Source organism: Botrytis sinoallii (genome assembly GCF_014898435.1).
Source record: "Botrytis sinoallii strain Bc 23 chromosome Unknown BSIN_002, whole genome shotgun sequence".
Lineage (NCBI taxonomy): Eukaryota > Fungi > Ascomycota > Leotiomycetes > Helotiales > Sclerotiniaceae > Botrytis > Botrytis sinoallii.
This window is the reverse complement of record NW_024066029.1, coordinates 89,545-103,658: the sequence shown is the minus strand read 5'-3', so window position 1 is coordinate 103,658 and position 14,114 is coordinate 89,545. Positions and strand designations below refer to the sequence as shown.

Here is a 14,114-nt window from a genome sequence, read left to right as displayed (position 1 = left end):
GGAGTAAATCTTCGCAGTGGTATCCTCGCCGTTTCCCCGCGTTTACAGACCCATGATTAGATTACTCCGTAGTAGAAATGGGAGAGAAGAAAAAGATTCAGTGAATCGTCGATTTATCCTCATTTCAAGCCATTATAAAGGGTGAATTGTATCTCCATCATGTCTTCCTTCCCCAGCCCAGCTCGTGTTTCTCTCATTCTCATTCTCCTTCCCCTTCGTTCGTGGTCCCTTTGTCTCCAGCCCTTCGACAGGCTCATCATCCCCTTTGAGGTGTTTCGATTTCACCATGAAGCTTAATCTTCTCCTCACCGTTCTGTCTGCCAGTCTGGCTGCGGCTGCGCCCATTTCCCCTCGACCTGTCGCTCACAACGAGAAGAGAAACACCCCTCTCAACACTATACTCACCATAATCCTAAACCATCTTCCAGCAGTCAATGGCGCAATCGAAGTGGTTGAAAGTGTCATCACTGACTTCCAGAACCTCATCTCGGAGCTCACTGGCATTAGTGATACTTATAATGAATTAGGCGGTGCTTGCACTGACTACACTGTCATTTACGCCCGAGGAACAGATGATCCAGGAAATACAGGAGTCATCACCGGTCCGCCATTCTTCATGGCATTGGAAGCTCTTGTAGGGTCTTCTAAGGTCACCGTTCAAGGTGTGAATAATTATGCAGCAAGCGTAGCAACATTCCTCGCTGGCGGTGATCCTGTTGGAAGTGCTTCGATGTATGTCTCCCTTTGGCTACCTATATGAACAAACATGATATGAACAATCCAATATTTTGTAATATGTGAAGAAATTTCGTCATCGGGTATCTGACTTTTATATAGGGCATCAGAAATTGAGGCCGCGTACGCAGCATGCCCAAACACAAATCTTGTGGCATCTGGCTATTCTCAAGGAGGTCAAGTTGTACACAACGCACTTGCGTTACTTCCTGCAGCAACCGTGAAATGGATTAGCTCTGTCGTGATCTTCGGCGATCCAGGTATGTGAATTCTTTAGATTCTTTAGAGATCCTTCTTCCTTAATATATAATGTGGAGAGGATGCTAATAGATCGACGAATAGATAATGGTCAAGCCATTCCAAACATGGACGCATCGAAAGTGAACACGATCTGCCACACTGGTGATAACATCTGTGAAGCTGGGGATATAATTCTTCCAGCTCACTTAACTTATGGGGAAAATGCAGCAGCTGCTGCGGCATTTGTTGTTGCCCACGCTTCTGCATGAACTGTGGAGTGTTAAATCACATCACGCAATTTTGACGACATATGATGAGAGTGATGACGGTGATTAAAAGATACCCCGAGTACCAGGATTTGCGATATGATTTTAGCTCAATATGATCTGAAGTCCTACCAAATGTTTGAATTTGGGTTGGAAATGCTCCTGGTGTCAGCGATGCATTTTGGTAACCCTTTTGGTGTTCATGGCGTTTGATAGCCTAAAAAGCTTGGACACGGTGCGTTTATTGGTATAGTCGCGCATAATAATGAATGAATTTACACCTGCAGACCAACTGTTGGTTTTAACCTAGATTACCCAGCATACCCAGCATCTGATCTCGTGAAAGCTTCTCTAGGCCGCTGCGCATCTAGCAAGCGGATTTGAAGCCCCTGTATTTATGTAGTAAGCTCACTTAACTAACCACGCTTATGCATAAAACATACCCACAATCAGATCTTCATGAATCACTATAGGCTTCTCGAAGACCTTTCATTGCACAATTTCTGGGTTGATGATAAATTTAGCATTTTACAATCAAAATAAAGTGAGTAGATCTTGAATGACTGGGGTCTTAAGAACATTGCCTCCTGTTTTTGGTGTCGATGAACCCCACAGATCCCTGAGCGGGATGCACTAGCACTGTGCCACAACATTCTTCTAAAATATGTCACAGGAGTGTGTTTGCAATCCAATTTCAGATCTTCTGCATTTCTGATTCATTGATTCATCTGCACATACCTATATCTGGTAGGCGACGTACTCCTGCAGATTAGCAAGTCACTCTTCTGCAGATAATCACATTCGCAATACCAGCGTGATACAACATCATCCCAGACGTTCATCATGGGCAGAATAAACTACAAAACCTTCGCCGGGAGTCGACCTCCTCCTCTTGGACGTGCTATATCTGACGATTCAATCACTTCCTCTGATACTTTGTCAGAATCTCAAAAGAAGGAGTTACTGGATTCGAATCGGAAAGCCATGTTATCTATGTATTGTCGGAGGGGAGTTCTAGTTGTGATAGGTGCTTTGTTCATTTTCCTGGCTGTTTTCATCCCGGTCACTAAGGCTCAACAACAACATCACCACCGAGATACATCCGCAACTGTTATCTATGAACCTATTCAACCTCCTTCATATCCTCTTGCAGTGAGGAATCCTTATCTTTCCGCCTGGATCCCGAGTTCCCTCGCCAAGAACGTTAGTTCTGGAAATGCACAATTCTGGACAGGCCAAAATTTGATATGGAGCGTAATTGCACGCGTGGATAATGTTACATGGAATATTTTCGGGGTAGCTTCCCCAGGAACTGGAACAAGATATGGGACTACAACATCGGCGAAATATACCTCTACACATTCGATTTTTAATGTTACGGCTGGAAATGTGACCTTCAGCTTGGACTTCTTTTCTCCCGTTAGCACTGGGAATTATCTGAGACAATCCCTCCCCTTTAGTAAGTTCTATTAAACATGACCTTCACATTCTCCAAAAACGTTAACCTAGAAAATTTCATTGATGTTCAGGCAGGTTACTTGACTATATCTGCTGGGACTACTGCTGCGACCGATGTTCAGATATATTCAGACATCAGTGGCACTTGGACTGGTCAGACTGAATCCTCATCCTGGACATTCACGAAACAAAACACCACCTCAGCATTTTCAATCAGAGCCAACAATCGAGCCACATACTCAGAGGCTTCAGATCAAGCACTATGGGGTGAAGCCATCTATTCATCTCAACCTTCATCCACTTCTACTCTCACTACTGAATCAGGTGATAGGACTGCTGTCCGCAAAGTCTTTTCAGACACAGGTGCCCTCTCCGGAATTCTGGGTACCTGGTCAGCAGATGGAGTCACGGGAATTTCCCACGATCTCGGAAGTGTAACAGAAACATCCTCTGTTACTTATGCCGTTGGATATGTGAGAGAAGCTGCAGTCAATTATCTAGGAATACCATACACTGGGTATTATCGTGCGACATATCCAAAAACTATCGATGCCTTGGAACATTTCTTTGAAGATTATGACGATGCATTGGCCGAGTCTCAAACCATCGATTCTGAATTGTCTGCAGCCGCAACTCAGGTCGCTGGTACAAATTACTCAGATATCACGACCTTGTCATTACGACAAGTATACGGAGGAATCGATTTGGTAATTCCAAATGCTACACTGAATACCAGCGATGTCCTCGCATTCGTCAAGGAAGTTTCAAGTGATGGGAACGTTAATACCGTAGATGTCATCATGCCCCTGTTTCCGGTTCTGTATGTTACAAACCCAGAATATTTACGTCTCCTCCTGGAACCAATACTCCAATATCTCGCTTCCGGTCGTTGGACTCTACCTTACGTAATTCATGATATAGGTTCCGCCTATCCCAATGCCACCGGCCATGATGATGGCGTCGCAGAGGTAATGCCAATAGAAGAAACCGGCAATTTACTCATACTCGCTCTCGCTTACCAAAAAGCGACTAATAATACAGCTTGGGCAGAGAAATACTACACACTTCTCAACAAGTACGCGTCATATCTCCCATCAACTTCCCTCATTATAACTCTCCAACTCTCTACCAACGATGCTGCCGGTCTTCTCGCGAATGAAACCAACCTCGCAATCAAAGCAGCAGTTGGTTTGAAAGCTTTTGCTTCTCTAGCCGGTGAAACCTATTCGAATTATTCAACCATTGGAGATGCGCATGCTACTCAAATTTACACGAATAAACTAGGAACTGATGCGGATCAAACACATTTCGTACTCAATTACCCAAATAATGACGATTCCTGGAAAATCCCCTTCAATCTCTACCCAGACGTTTTACTCGATTTATCAACCTTCCCAGACGCAGCATATGCCATGCAAGAGATTTATTATCCAACCATTCGCTCAGATGGCGGAGTAGCTCTTGACTCTCGTCAGGCATGGGCGAAATCCGACTGGAATATTTGGACTGCAGGTACAACGACAGGGGATGTGAGACAATCGTTCGTTGATGATCTTTGGGTATTCATTAGCAACGGGAAGAATAGTTGGCCCTTTAGTGATAGATGGACGGTTAGAGTGGATGGAAATACAGAGGAAGGGATTGAAGAAGCGTTGAGGGCTAGACCCACTGTTGGTGGTCATTTTGCTTTACTCGCTTTGGAATTAGGAGGTAAAGGGCTGGGAAGTAATTGGAATCCATAATGGGATTTATATTTGATGGATGAAATGAACGAATGGCCGGGTATGGTTAGTCGGGAGTTAGGGGTTTGTTCTATCGTTGAACACAGGGATCTAAATGTGCATAGAATGGCACACAGCTGAGTTGATAACACTTGGCTGGATCTTTGTATAGGGACCTGAAAGATTACATGCGATGACGGCCCATGCCGCTCGATGGCATTGTGAAAGCAGAATATATAAAAATGCAAAAGAAAAACGTTTCGCTCTCGTGCATATATTTCGATATGCATCATATCAAACATGGACATTAAAATTCACGAATTCGCAGCACTGAAAGCACAATGGAGCAAGAATGAATCATCTACACATTATAAAGGTATTTTGTGAGTCTTGAAATCCCCAATAAAAGTCCGACACTCTGAACGCCGAATCGTATCCAATGCATTATCTCATCTAACTCATGTCATTCTTACAAGGCAAGCATAAAAGCTCCAACCATGGCTGCCCAAACCAAACTCCGTCCAATAGCCATGCTCTTTCCAGCACCACTCTTGCTCAATCCGAAAGGTAGTCCTTGCAGGCTGAATGTGAGGTTTTGTGGAATAGTGCTGTTGTAACATTGTCCATTGACAATATCGAGGTTCGTGAGATCATCTGGCACTTTAAAGAACATGTATTGTGACTGATTCAAATTTTGGAAACCGGATGTCTCGTATGGGAATTTGTCTCCACTGTCCGTCGCAGATGTGTTGCGGAGGAAGATACATTGGACTTGTCCAGGGAAATCGGTAGCCATCTCAGGATAATCCTTCATAACATCAGAGTTAGAAGTATCGGCCATTAAAATAAATTTGCGGTTGGGATAGGTCTCAAAGATCTTGGTGAGAAGATACTTTCGGATAGAGAGTGTTGCAGATACATCGGAGAAGTTGAGGGGACGAGTATCAAAAGATCCTCCTGGATAGGTGTCGTAGATGAATTGCATGTAGTTCCTTGTAACTTGCTCCGGGGTAGTGGTTAAGTAATGGAAGTGGAAGTTAGGGATGGTGCGAGACCAATTGGCGTAAATATCGGGCATGTTCATCCATTGAGTGAATGGTCTGGCAAAAGAGTTAAGAAGACCTTCTTTTGGTTCGTAAATTTTTGTAACACGAAGAATGTCATCAATATCGGAGATAATGGTAATACCAGACTCAGGGACGAGGTAGGATGTTGCATTTCCGGTCAGTGTGCCATCGGTGTAAACATTTATTCTTTGAATGTCGGTTGTGTCGTTACCAGGAGCAAGATATCCACCAGGTCCAGAAACGTTGGCGATTTGGATAAATTGATCATAATCACCCTCCACGGTTGTTTGTCCCACAAGTGTAATATTTTGGGCTCCTCCACCTGCGGTTACCGCTCCACCACCGCCACTCTCTCCATCTCCACCTTGAGACGCAGCAGGCTCCAAGCTGAATGAAACATTAACATGTGCTTGTTGTACGACGAAAATTTCGGCAGTAAGATTTCGGGCTTGACTTTGTTGGGCCGCGGGAAGATCTTCGATTGAGGTACCAACCAGGAAGATGTTTGCTAAATCGTCCAGCTTGGATTCGGAAATGTTTGGTTGTTTGAAGACATTTCCATGGACACGAAGGTTCCAGCCTTGATCAGTCCAGTTCGCATATCCTCTGTTTGATGATTAATTAGTTGTCTTTTATTCTTCTTGAAATAAAATTACAACGAGGGAGAAGGTTGAACTTACGGGATATTCAAGACTTGTGTAGGAGTTGCTGCCAAGTCACTATCACCAATTCCCAAACTACTTTGGACCGCACTTCCGGTTGGAAAATCCTGGAAGAAATTGGGTACCCCGCTAGCAATGTATGAAGGATAAGTGCCGAGAACGCTGGTAATATAACTTTCTAGACCTTTGATGGATGATTCGACGGAGCTAATCACTCCTCTTTCTTCCACTAGCGATGGTGTTCTATCCGTCAAAGAGGCTCGTGGAGTTATCATAGGATGAGGAACGGGTTGAGCTACTGGATGTGGCGCTGGAAATGCCAAAGCCACTGGGATAAGTGCAAGAAGCACTTGAGGGAGAGTTGTAACCATGGTTGTTGTACAAATGTGTGTTATTTGAGTGTGAACTGCTGGTCTGGAGGTGTAAATATTTGATAGATTTTCAATGGCGGGTGATGTTATGGATAATTCGCCTCACCAACCACTTCAATCGAATGAGATCCTAAGAGAGAAGAGATATATACACAATTCGAAAATGCGTATAGATCGGATCAAACGACGACAAGAAGATGAAGATGAAGATGAAGAAGGAAAGATCTTCAAATAACAGTAGGAACAGCAACGACAACAGCAACAACAAAAAAACAATTTATAAATCGGTCGCGGCTGCAGGATTTAAAGGTGGAAGGATCTGAACCTCATCATTCTTCCGAACCATCATTGGTCGAAAAGGTCGTGAAAAGGTCATGGCTTTTAGGGGAGGGGGGGTTCCAAGGCATTGAAGGAGAAAAGAGGCGGCATGAATCTGAATGTGTTTGGCTAGAATCAGATAGATCGATCTTTGATATTTTCAACATGGACGTCATTATACATCAATGACTTGGATATACGAGATTGAAATTTGAAACATGAAGTTATCCAGAATTCCAATTGGTTGTGGATGGCAAGAAATGCGGCACATGAATAAATTTACCCACAAAATAAAGTACCTCGATAAGCACCAGCCACCCCATGCAGCCGTGCTTCATCTACGTAAGTATTCCAAGGTTTTATGTCTCCCATGTGTTGGTTTGTCATTGATTGAGACGGAATTTGAATGAAAGGGAAGAAGTGAAGAGGGCAGAAAAGGAAAGGAAAGATGGGAAGAAGTGTAAAGGGAATAAGATTGAGGTAGCGAATACATATCCCATCGAAGCCTCATACAAAAGACTGTGGTAGACCGTTAAGACAGTGAGTGGTGCTTGCATATGCGATGAAGGAACGGCGATGAAGGAACGGCGATGAAGGAACGGCGATGAAGGAACGGCGATGAAGGAACGGCGATGAAGGAACGGCGATGAAGGAACGGCGATGAAGTGGAAATTCAGCAGTAAGATCAAACAGCAAGGATCGGGTTCAAGGGCCTGCAACTACCAACTACCTCTATCTCAGTTCCTTCAAGCTTGTGGAGCATTCGAGTTCCAACAGACAGTTCAACAGACAGTTCAACAGACAGTTCAACAGACAGCGGTCAATACTAGGTTCTCAAATAGAGACCCCTGATTGACAATTTGACAGACATCTCATCAATCTAATGAAGATTGATTGATTGATTGATCAATTGATCAATTGTCTTGGCAATGCAGGTACAAATTGATCAACCAACATACAGCCGTGGTGAGCATGTCGATTCCAATCCACCACCAAATGTGTGTGCTTAAAATCCATTAGTAAATATTTACTTACGTATCTTACCTCAAATGTTCGAAATTGATTCTTAAAAAAGTATATTTTGAGAATTATTGGTAACATCGGGGTCTCCGGCAGTCCGTGGGCTTATCGACTTGAAAGCTTCCAAATCTCCAACCTATGTTTTATTCATATACAACGGCCATGCTGTCGTGAAAGCTTTATTCCCATGAGCCTAATACACACATCCATCTAGTTGATGAGACAAAATCTGCCGGTCGTCAAGTGATCAATAAATAGACGAATTTCCATAACCCTTTGAATTCATTTGCTTTGCTGCAATTCGATTGCCATATTCTAGCCGTACCAACTTCAATTACGTCTTTTCATCTCCCTCAAAAGCACTGGCAGTAGTTAGTCAACTTGTTTCGTCCGTGAATTTGACCAGCCCGTATCAGTTTTGCCATTAGAGAACAATGGATTGTTGAATTGCGATGTGAACACGAAAAAGAGGTTCCCAGGCATTCTGCTGCCTCTTCGAGTATTAAGTCTGGTTTTGATGGGACCACATAATACAATCTTCAACAAGAATACAATTCAAATAATACCAATCGTCAGATGATTCTCAAGTATCAATAATCATTATCTATCACTTTAAAGTCGATGTCAATGTCTTTGAAATTTCGGATCATATAAGGATGTCATGATTCATGTGTGTGTAATCAAATTCATAAATAACTAGGTACTTATTATACCACTATCTACGTAGTTATTACCCCTCATCTCAACCCTCAACTATGATTCCGAACATACACCCCAAAAGTTGGCCATTGACATCCCTATGAGTCCACCCTCCAAATTGACATTTTAAACCCGACTCAAAAGCTACACGTATCTTCTAAAGACCCCAAGATCAGGCTCCAAAAACCATACCTCTAAATCAATCTCTGGTAGATGTATGACCTCTAACCATTGACCGATTAAGAAGCTCTTTTTCGGAAATAACTGACCGTTGGCTTTGCGAGCTGAGCGGTTGAAATACTTCCAATATCACCATCTGGTAGTTCGTAGCCATCTACTATCAAATCGACTACCACCAGTTCCGTAAGAAATCTCAAATTTCGAAGTTCGCCCTCGAAAAACTCACGGACCTTCCTTTCGAATATGTTTGCAGCCTCCAGCTGTGCTTGGCTGTCTGTTTTGATATTCAAAATCAATTTCTGTACATTGGGACAAAGCGCATTCATAACGGGAATGTAAACCCGAAAGCTATCCAAAAGACAGTCATCGCAAAAGTGACCCTGCTCGCATTGGTGACAGCGAACCTCACCAGAAAATGACAGGGTGCGAAGAAGGGCTGCATTCTTGACGCCAATCATATACAAGAAGCGTAGAAATGGATCGTGGTATACCCATCCTACTAATTTCTTGATCGTCACTCGCCTCTGAATGTCTCTAATGCCCTTCTGGATTTTGGCATTAAAGATTCTAGATGAATCGTCGCTAGCTGTGACAAAGGGTTTGCGCGGAGATGGTCGCCAAAAATCGCCGTCAATCCAACTTCCAGGACTTGATTCGCTACTCGGATTGTTGGTCTTGAAATCGTAGCAGTTGAAATGGTATAATAATCTACCTCCCGTCTGGTTCCAGGCTTTACACACTCGTAGACAAGTAGCGTCTATTTGACTTTGGTGAAGTCTGCGCAATACCAATAGTCTGCCATGTACAGTTGTGGTGAGTACACCGACCTCAGTCGTTGTATATGGATTACAGTCTTGACCAGGCATGTAGTGGGGTGAGCCAGAAAACTCTCTTTTCCAATTCGTCGTCGCGATTTGAGGCACAAGTGCGGCATCCATAACTTGCACTAGATGACCCATTACATTGTCGAAGATCTCTGCAGCACGTGGAAAATTAGCTTTAGTGATCGATATATTTCTATGGGGTGTTGGAAGCGAAAAATGCCAGAAATATTTCCCGATTCATTGCACTGAGTCTGGCTTGAAAAGTCAAGAAAGAAATCACGTCAAACTCCGACTTACCACGAGGAAATTTGAAGATATGGCGATCATGGCTTTGAGGTAAGTGCCATCCTTTCTCGCTCTTGTGTTGGGTGTCCTCCATGAAAGCTCTGCGGTTCTTGCTTGTATGGTCAACTTCGCTGAGTGTTCGGCCACGCTGATCGACGCAATACTTTCGGTGTTTATTGTCGAAGTGCTCCTCAAACCATGGGAACCAAAAGTCTTTGCGCTGACCAATGTCTGCATGATGTTAGAGATTATTAAAATGTAAAAATGTTTTGTTGTTTACCTTTCGCGATGATACACTTCTGTCCATCCCTAACGAAGATGACATTCTTAATCCAGCGTTCGGTGACATGTTCTGCGAGAAGCTTCTCTTTATCAATGTCAGGGTAATTCTCCATGCTGAATGCCTGTCGCCGGATCATTGACATCACTTCTCGTTGTTTTAGGTCCTGTCGATGAAGTTCCATAAGATCGTTAACCCACATCCTGTCGAGGTGAGATGACTCCCAGTTCCCCATGCTGGAAACAGATCTTGGTTGCTGTGAAGGTGCCATGATCTCTTTGATTTTACCGAGAAGATGTCTGATGAAGTAAGACAACGTGGAGGATAGTTGTAAATTTTGGTTGAGAAGGAGGTTATCGATGCTTTTTTGAAATTAAGTGTTGTGTATCATAAAACAAAGCACGAGAAGACGCACCTTAAGAATACTTTTGCACAAGCAATTTCAGTTCTTCGGTTAAGGATTGATCTCTCCATGTTGGATTGCCTGTTGTGAATTGATGATTATCTATTGAATTGTACAGCAGGGCCGCTCTGGCGATCTAACAAGATATAAGCTCAATGTAGATTTGCCAGCAGGTGCTGTAGTAGAAGTTCGGAATCATGATTCATTTAAATGTAGTCTCTCAAAGCCGGAGTATTGCATTTAATGATTGATTGATTGATTGATTGATTTCATTTACGTCCACGTTCAGTCTAAGACTATATAGGACGGCTAGGCCTCTAGAGGCTCTAGCAGGTAACTTTTTATTCTACAAAGATGGATATATTCGATTTAGGGAAGTGAAAACAAATGTTGGGGACCAGTGCCCGCTTATTATACGCATTGCATATAATAAGTTGCATTTAATGAATGTATGTCTGTGAATGAAAATGTCAGAAACGAAAGCGATAAAGAAAATCACTCAGGGGTAAACAATAGTGCCGCTGGAGAGAACCGTAATTGAAGATTTTTACATACCTAATTGAATTGCGTGATATGAACTTTTCATGAAAATTGATTATATAACCTATCTGTCGATGATTCTCGTAAGATAATTGGTCGTTATATATACACTTTGCTGTAGCAAAGGCTCAGAGCTCTTGAGAAATAGACTTTCCAATAGGTAACAGAAATTGTTCCCAGATACTATCGATGACGCGGTCACTGATCTGCGTTCCCTCACTCGCAGAGCCTCTTTTTAGTGTCGGCACTTGGACTTTGACACTCCGCTTCTAGAACCCGAGTATGAGATTTCAAGGACATAGGTAACTCCCCGATATATGACCTTAGCATCGTCATTTGATTTGGGCTTCATTCTTTGATGTACCACAGTCATTCCCTTAATCACCTCTCAGTCATGACCCCAGAACTGTCGACAGTACCTTCGGAAACGACGGCTTGTTCTTCATCAATGATTTCATTACGTCTTGAACGTCGAGAGCACGCACCCCACCAGATAACAATCCAATTACCATCGATACGAAAATGTACAATACTATAGAGATCCATAGTGTCTCATCTTTGGAAAGAATTGTGGAAATCATCGTTGAAAGTTTGTGTGGATAATGGTGATGAAGCTGATATTTGGTCTTGAAGTTTTGTATGAAAGATGATGAACTTGGTTTCTGGCTATATGATAATATGTTACTTTTGAAATGAACGAGGTTCTCAGTGTGATGATGGTTTCTATATATAATTGACGAAAATTTAAAAGTGTGGCTTCCTGGTGTCATTAGTTAACCTATTAGTGGTGCTAGAGGGTCTAGCTTTCGTTCTAATGCCATCCTACAACATTCTTGGCAGAGCGAAGAAACTCAATGATCATACACATCGGGTTGCAAAAGACTGTCAAACCCAAGAGGAATTTTTGTGGTTGAACTTCTTTTGGTATCATAACTACAAAAAATCATGAAGCAAGGATATTCGGCTTTGTGTCGAAGTAGCCGATCAAAAATAAGAGAAGAGAATCTTGAATTGCACTGATGAGACATAAGAACAAGACTTATTTAAGAAAAAGATTAAGCTCAAGTTCATGACAGATATTCGTGGCAGTGGTCAGGAGAGGAAAGGAGAGGAGAAAACAGTGTTGAAAGACAAATTCATCATCTCAATTGAACATTTTCATCATTTATTGAGGATAATCGATGGGGTATTAGATTATTCTGCGGTAAGATTCGTTCAATCGTATGAGTAAAAATCTGTGACAAATGATGTATTTATCTGCCATAACATGCTTTTTTGTCGTCGTTCTCCAAGTTGTCGCGAATGAATACAAAACTTAAGACCCAACTTGCGGTTGCTCAAATGTTCTTGGATCTAGTCTAAGTAATGACTGCATTGAAAGATCTGAGAGAGTTTGGACTAAAACTCAGAATAATTTGAAACTGTTCCTCCAAATTGACCAAGAATAGGTTCAAGGCGAGCATAATTCCCAAAAACATCAGCGACTCAACGACGATGGGATCGTACGCCAAAGTCGCTATTACCCAAATCCGCCAGAAGATGTAGCCATCTCAGTAGTGTATAAGCAACTAGCGACATCTACTTGCTTGATGAGAGCCCACGATGATGAGAATATACTGGTACGTCGAGTTACTCGAACGCTGAACAAAGTGTAATACTTACAGAAGATTACGTTGATGGGTAAGATGTTGACTCCTGTTTCTTAAGGGCGAATGCTGTTGTCCAAGGCGGCTTACAAGTATGCTTGAACTGCGCTTCCATCGCCGCCTTCTTTGAAAGGCGATATTGCAGATAACGGACAGAAGGATGAGACGTCGGGACATCAATGCAGCATTCGTTTACTCAATGATCTTAATATTTACAGCTCTCTGGAAAATTTAATACCTATATCCGAACACGTAGTAAGTATGTCTGCTGGGAAGGAAAATATTATTGCATGTATTTATCCAGTTTGCTTGAGAATTGCTTCGACAGTCATGAGGTTGAGTTGCATATCACCGGTGAAATCGATTCAAGATGCAGAAGAGTTTCCTCCTCTGGACAGCGAATTGAACAAAAGCCATAATGAGTGATTTCCTGAAGTTAGGGTTTCTGCACAATCTCGCAAATATTTCGTTTTCATATTTTGGTCGCAAACGTTGATAAAATGCCTATTTCTGCGCCGGCGTCTCTGAGATAGTCTTTGCCGGTAGCTTGGTTGATATGTTTCTCTTGATGTACGTCTTAGATATAGCGACCAGAAACGAGTGTTTCCGGAGTTAAGTCCCCCCTTAAAAGTATGTCTTGCGTGGATTGGCAAAGAAGTGAAAATCGCTCAAACAAAACTGTTTGCTAATTAATAGAGTCACAGGTAACTCTGATGAGATATTTAATTGCCATACAATGGAATCAAGCATGGAATTGTCATTCATACAACACAGGTGGCCAAAGCAATATGCTTATGTTAAACATGAATTTTCTCTAGGGAGTAAGTATTTCTTCGTTTTTTATAGTTGCAGATGGTCTAGAAATGAATCAGACTAAAGGTGTCTATTAGACGAAATAGTATGGGATCCAATAAAACACAAGACCAAGCGTAGTCTCGAGCAAGAGTGGGCTTTCAACGAATGTGTGAAGCTGATGCTTTTTCTTGGAACAAAGTGGACGGAGACGTCATGATGAGCGAAAGACTCTTCAAGAAAAAATACGTCGCTGTGTCGAGGAGTTCTCAAGAGAGAATTTGAAGTATCGCATAGAGTCTGGCAGAAGTCTAGCAGAAAGTCAACCCTTAGCCACCGCACGTCGAAAAATTGATGATAGAACAACTAGCGGCTGTATATGTACGAATAGATGGGATATTTTCCGATCAGAAAAGTGCTTCAAAAGTAGCAGATTGCTCTTGGTACTTATTTCACTACACTAACTTTTGTTCTTGGCACTTGTATATCAAATGTGTATTGCTTCCTGATTAAAAACTGCGGAAATTGGACCCCAGCGGACAAAACACCTTCAGGAAAGGGTCATCATTAGATACATATAGCTGTAAAACAATCACACGGGAAGATA

At 42.4% G+C, this 14,114-nt stretch overlaps 4 protein-coding genes across 4 annotated transcripts; 2 read left to right on the top strand and 2 right to left on the bottom strand.

Moving 5' to 3' along the window:
* Nucleotides 1-286: 286 nt before the first annotated feature.
* Nucleotides 287-1,244, top strand: EAF02_001279 (uncharacterized protein; the record flags this gene model as incomplete). Its single annotated transcript, XM_038897327.1, has 3 exons — nt 287-732; nt 838-995; nt 1,078-1,244. 3 exons carry the CDS (start codon nt 287-289, stop codon nt 1,242-1,244), a joined length of 771 nt encoding a protein of 256 aa, XP_038762302.1.
* An 840-nt stretch (nt 1,245-2,084) lies between these two features.
* On the top strand, nt 2,085-4,441 carry EAF02_001278 (uncharacterized protein; the record flags this gene model as incomplete). The annotated part of the gene is made up of 2 exons (XM_038897326.1): nt 2,085-2,700; nt 2,775-4,441. 2 exons carry the CDS (start codon nt 2,085-2,087, stop codon nt 4,439-4,441), a joined length of 2,283 nt encoding a protein of 760 aa, XP_038762301.1.
* Nucleotides 4,442-4,693: 252 nt separating this feature from the next.
* Nucleotides 4,694-6,820, bottom strand: EAF02_001277 (uncharacterized protein). Its single transcript, XM_038897325.1, has 2 exons — nt 6,168-6,820; nt 4,694-6,093 (listed from the first exon to the last, which is right to left on the bottom strand). Exons 1-2 carry the CDS (start codon nt 6,518-6,520, stop codon nt 4,890-4,892), a joined length of 1,557 nt encoding a protein of 518 aa, XP_038762300.1. The 5' UTR covers nt 6,521-6,820; the 3' UTR covers nt 4,694-4,889.
* A 1,976-nt stretch (nt 6,821-8,796) lies between these two features.
* Nucleotides 8,797-10,397, bottom strand: EAF02_001276 (uncharacterized protein; the record flags this gene model as incomplete). Its single annotated transcript, XM_038897324.1, has 3 exons — nt 8,797-9,713; nt 9,859-10,077; nt 10,127-10,397. The coding sequence occupies 3 exons, from the start codon at nt 10,395-10,397 to the stop codon at nt 8,797-8,799; spliced, it is 1,407 nt and encodes a 468-aa protein (XP_038762299.1).
* Between the last annotated feature and the right edge of the window lie 3,717 nt (nt 10,398-14,114).

Coding starts and splice junctions, on each gene's coding strand:
- EAF02_001277 (XM_038897325.1), bottom strand. CDS start 6,520: ATGGTTACAACTCTCCCTCAAGTGCTTCTTGCACTTATCCCAGTGGCT. Junction 6,094..6,167: donor ACACAAGTCTTGAATATCCC/GTAAGTTCAACC, acceptor ATCATCAAACAG/AGGATATGCGAACTGGACTG.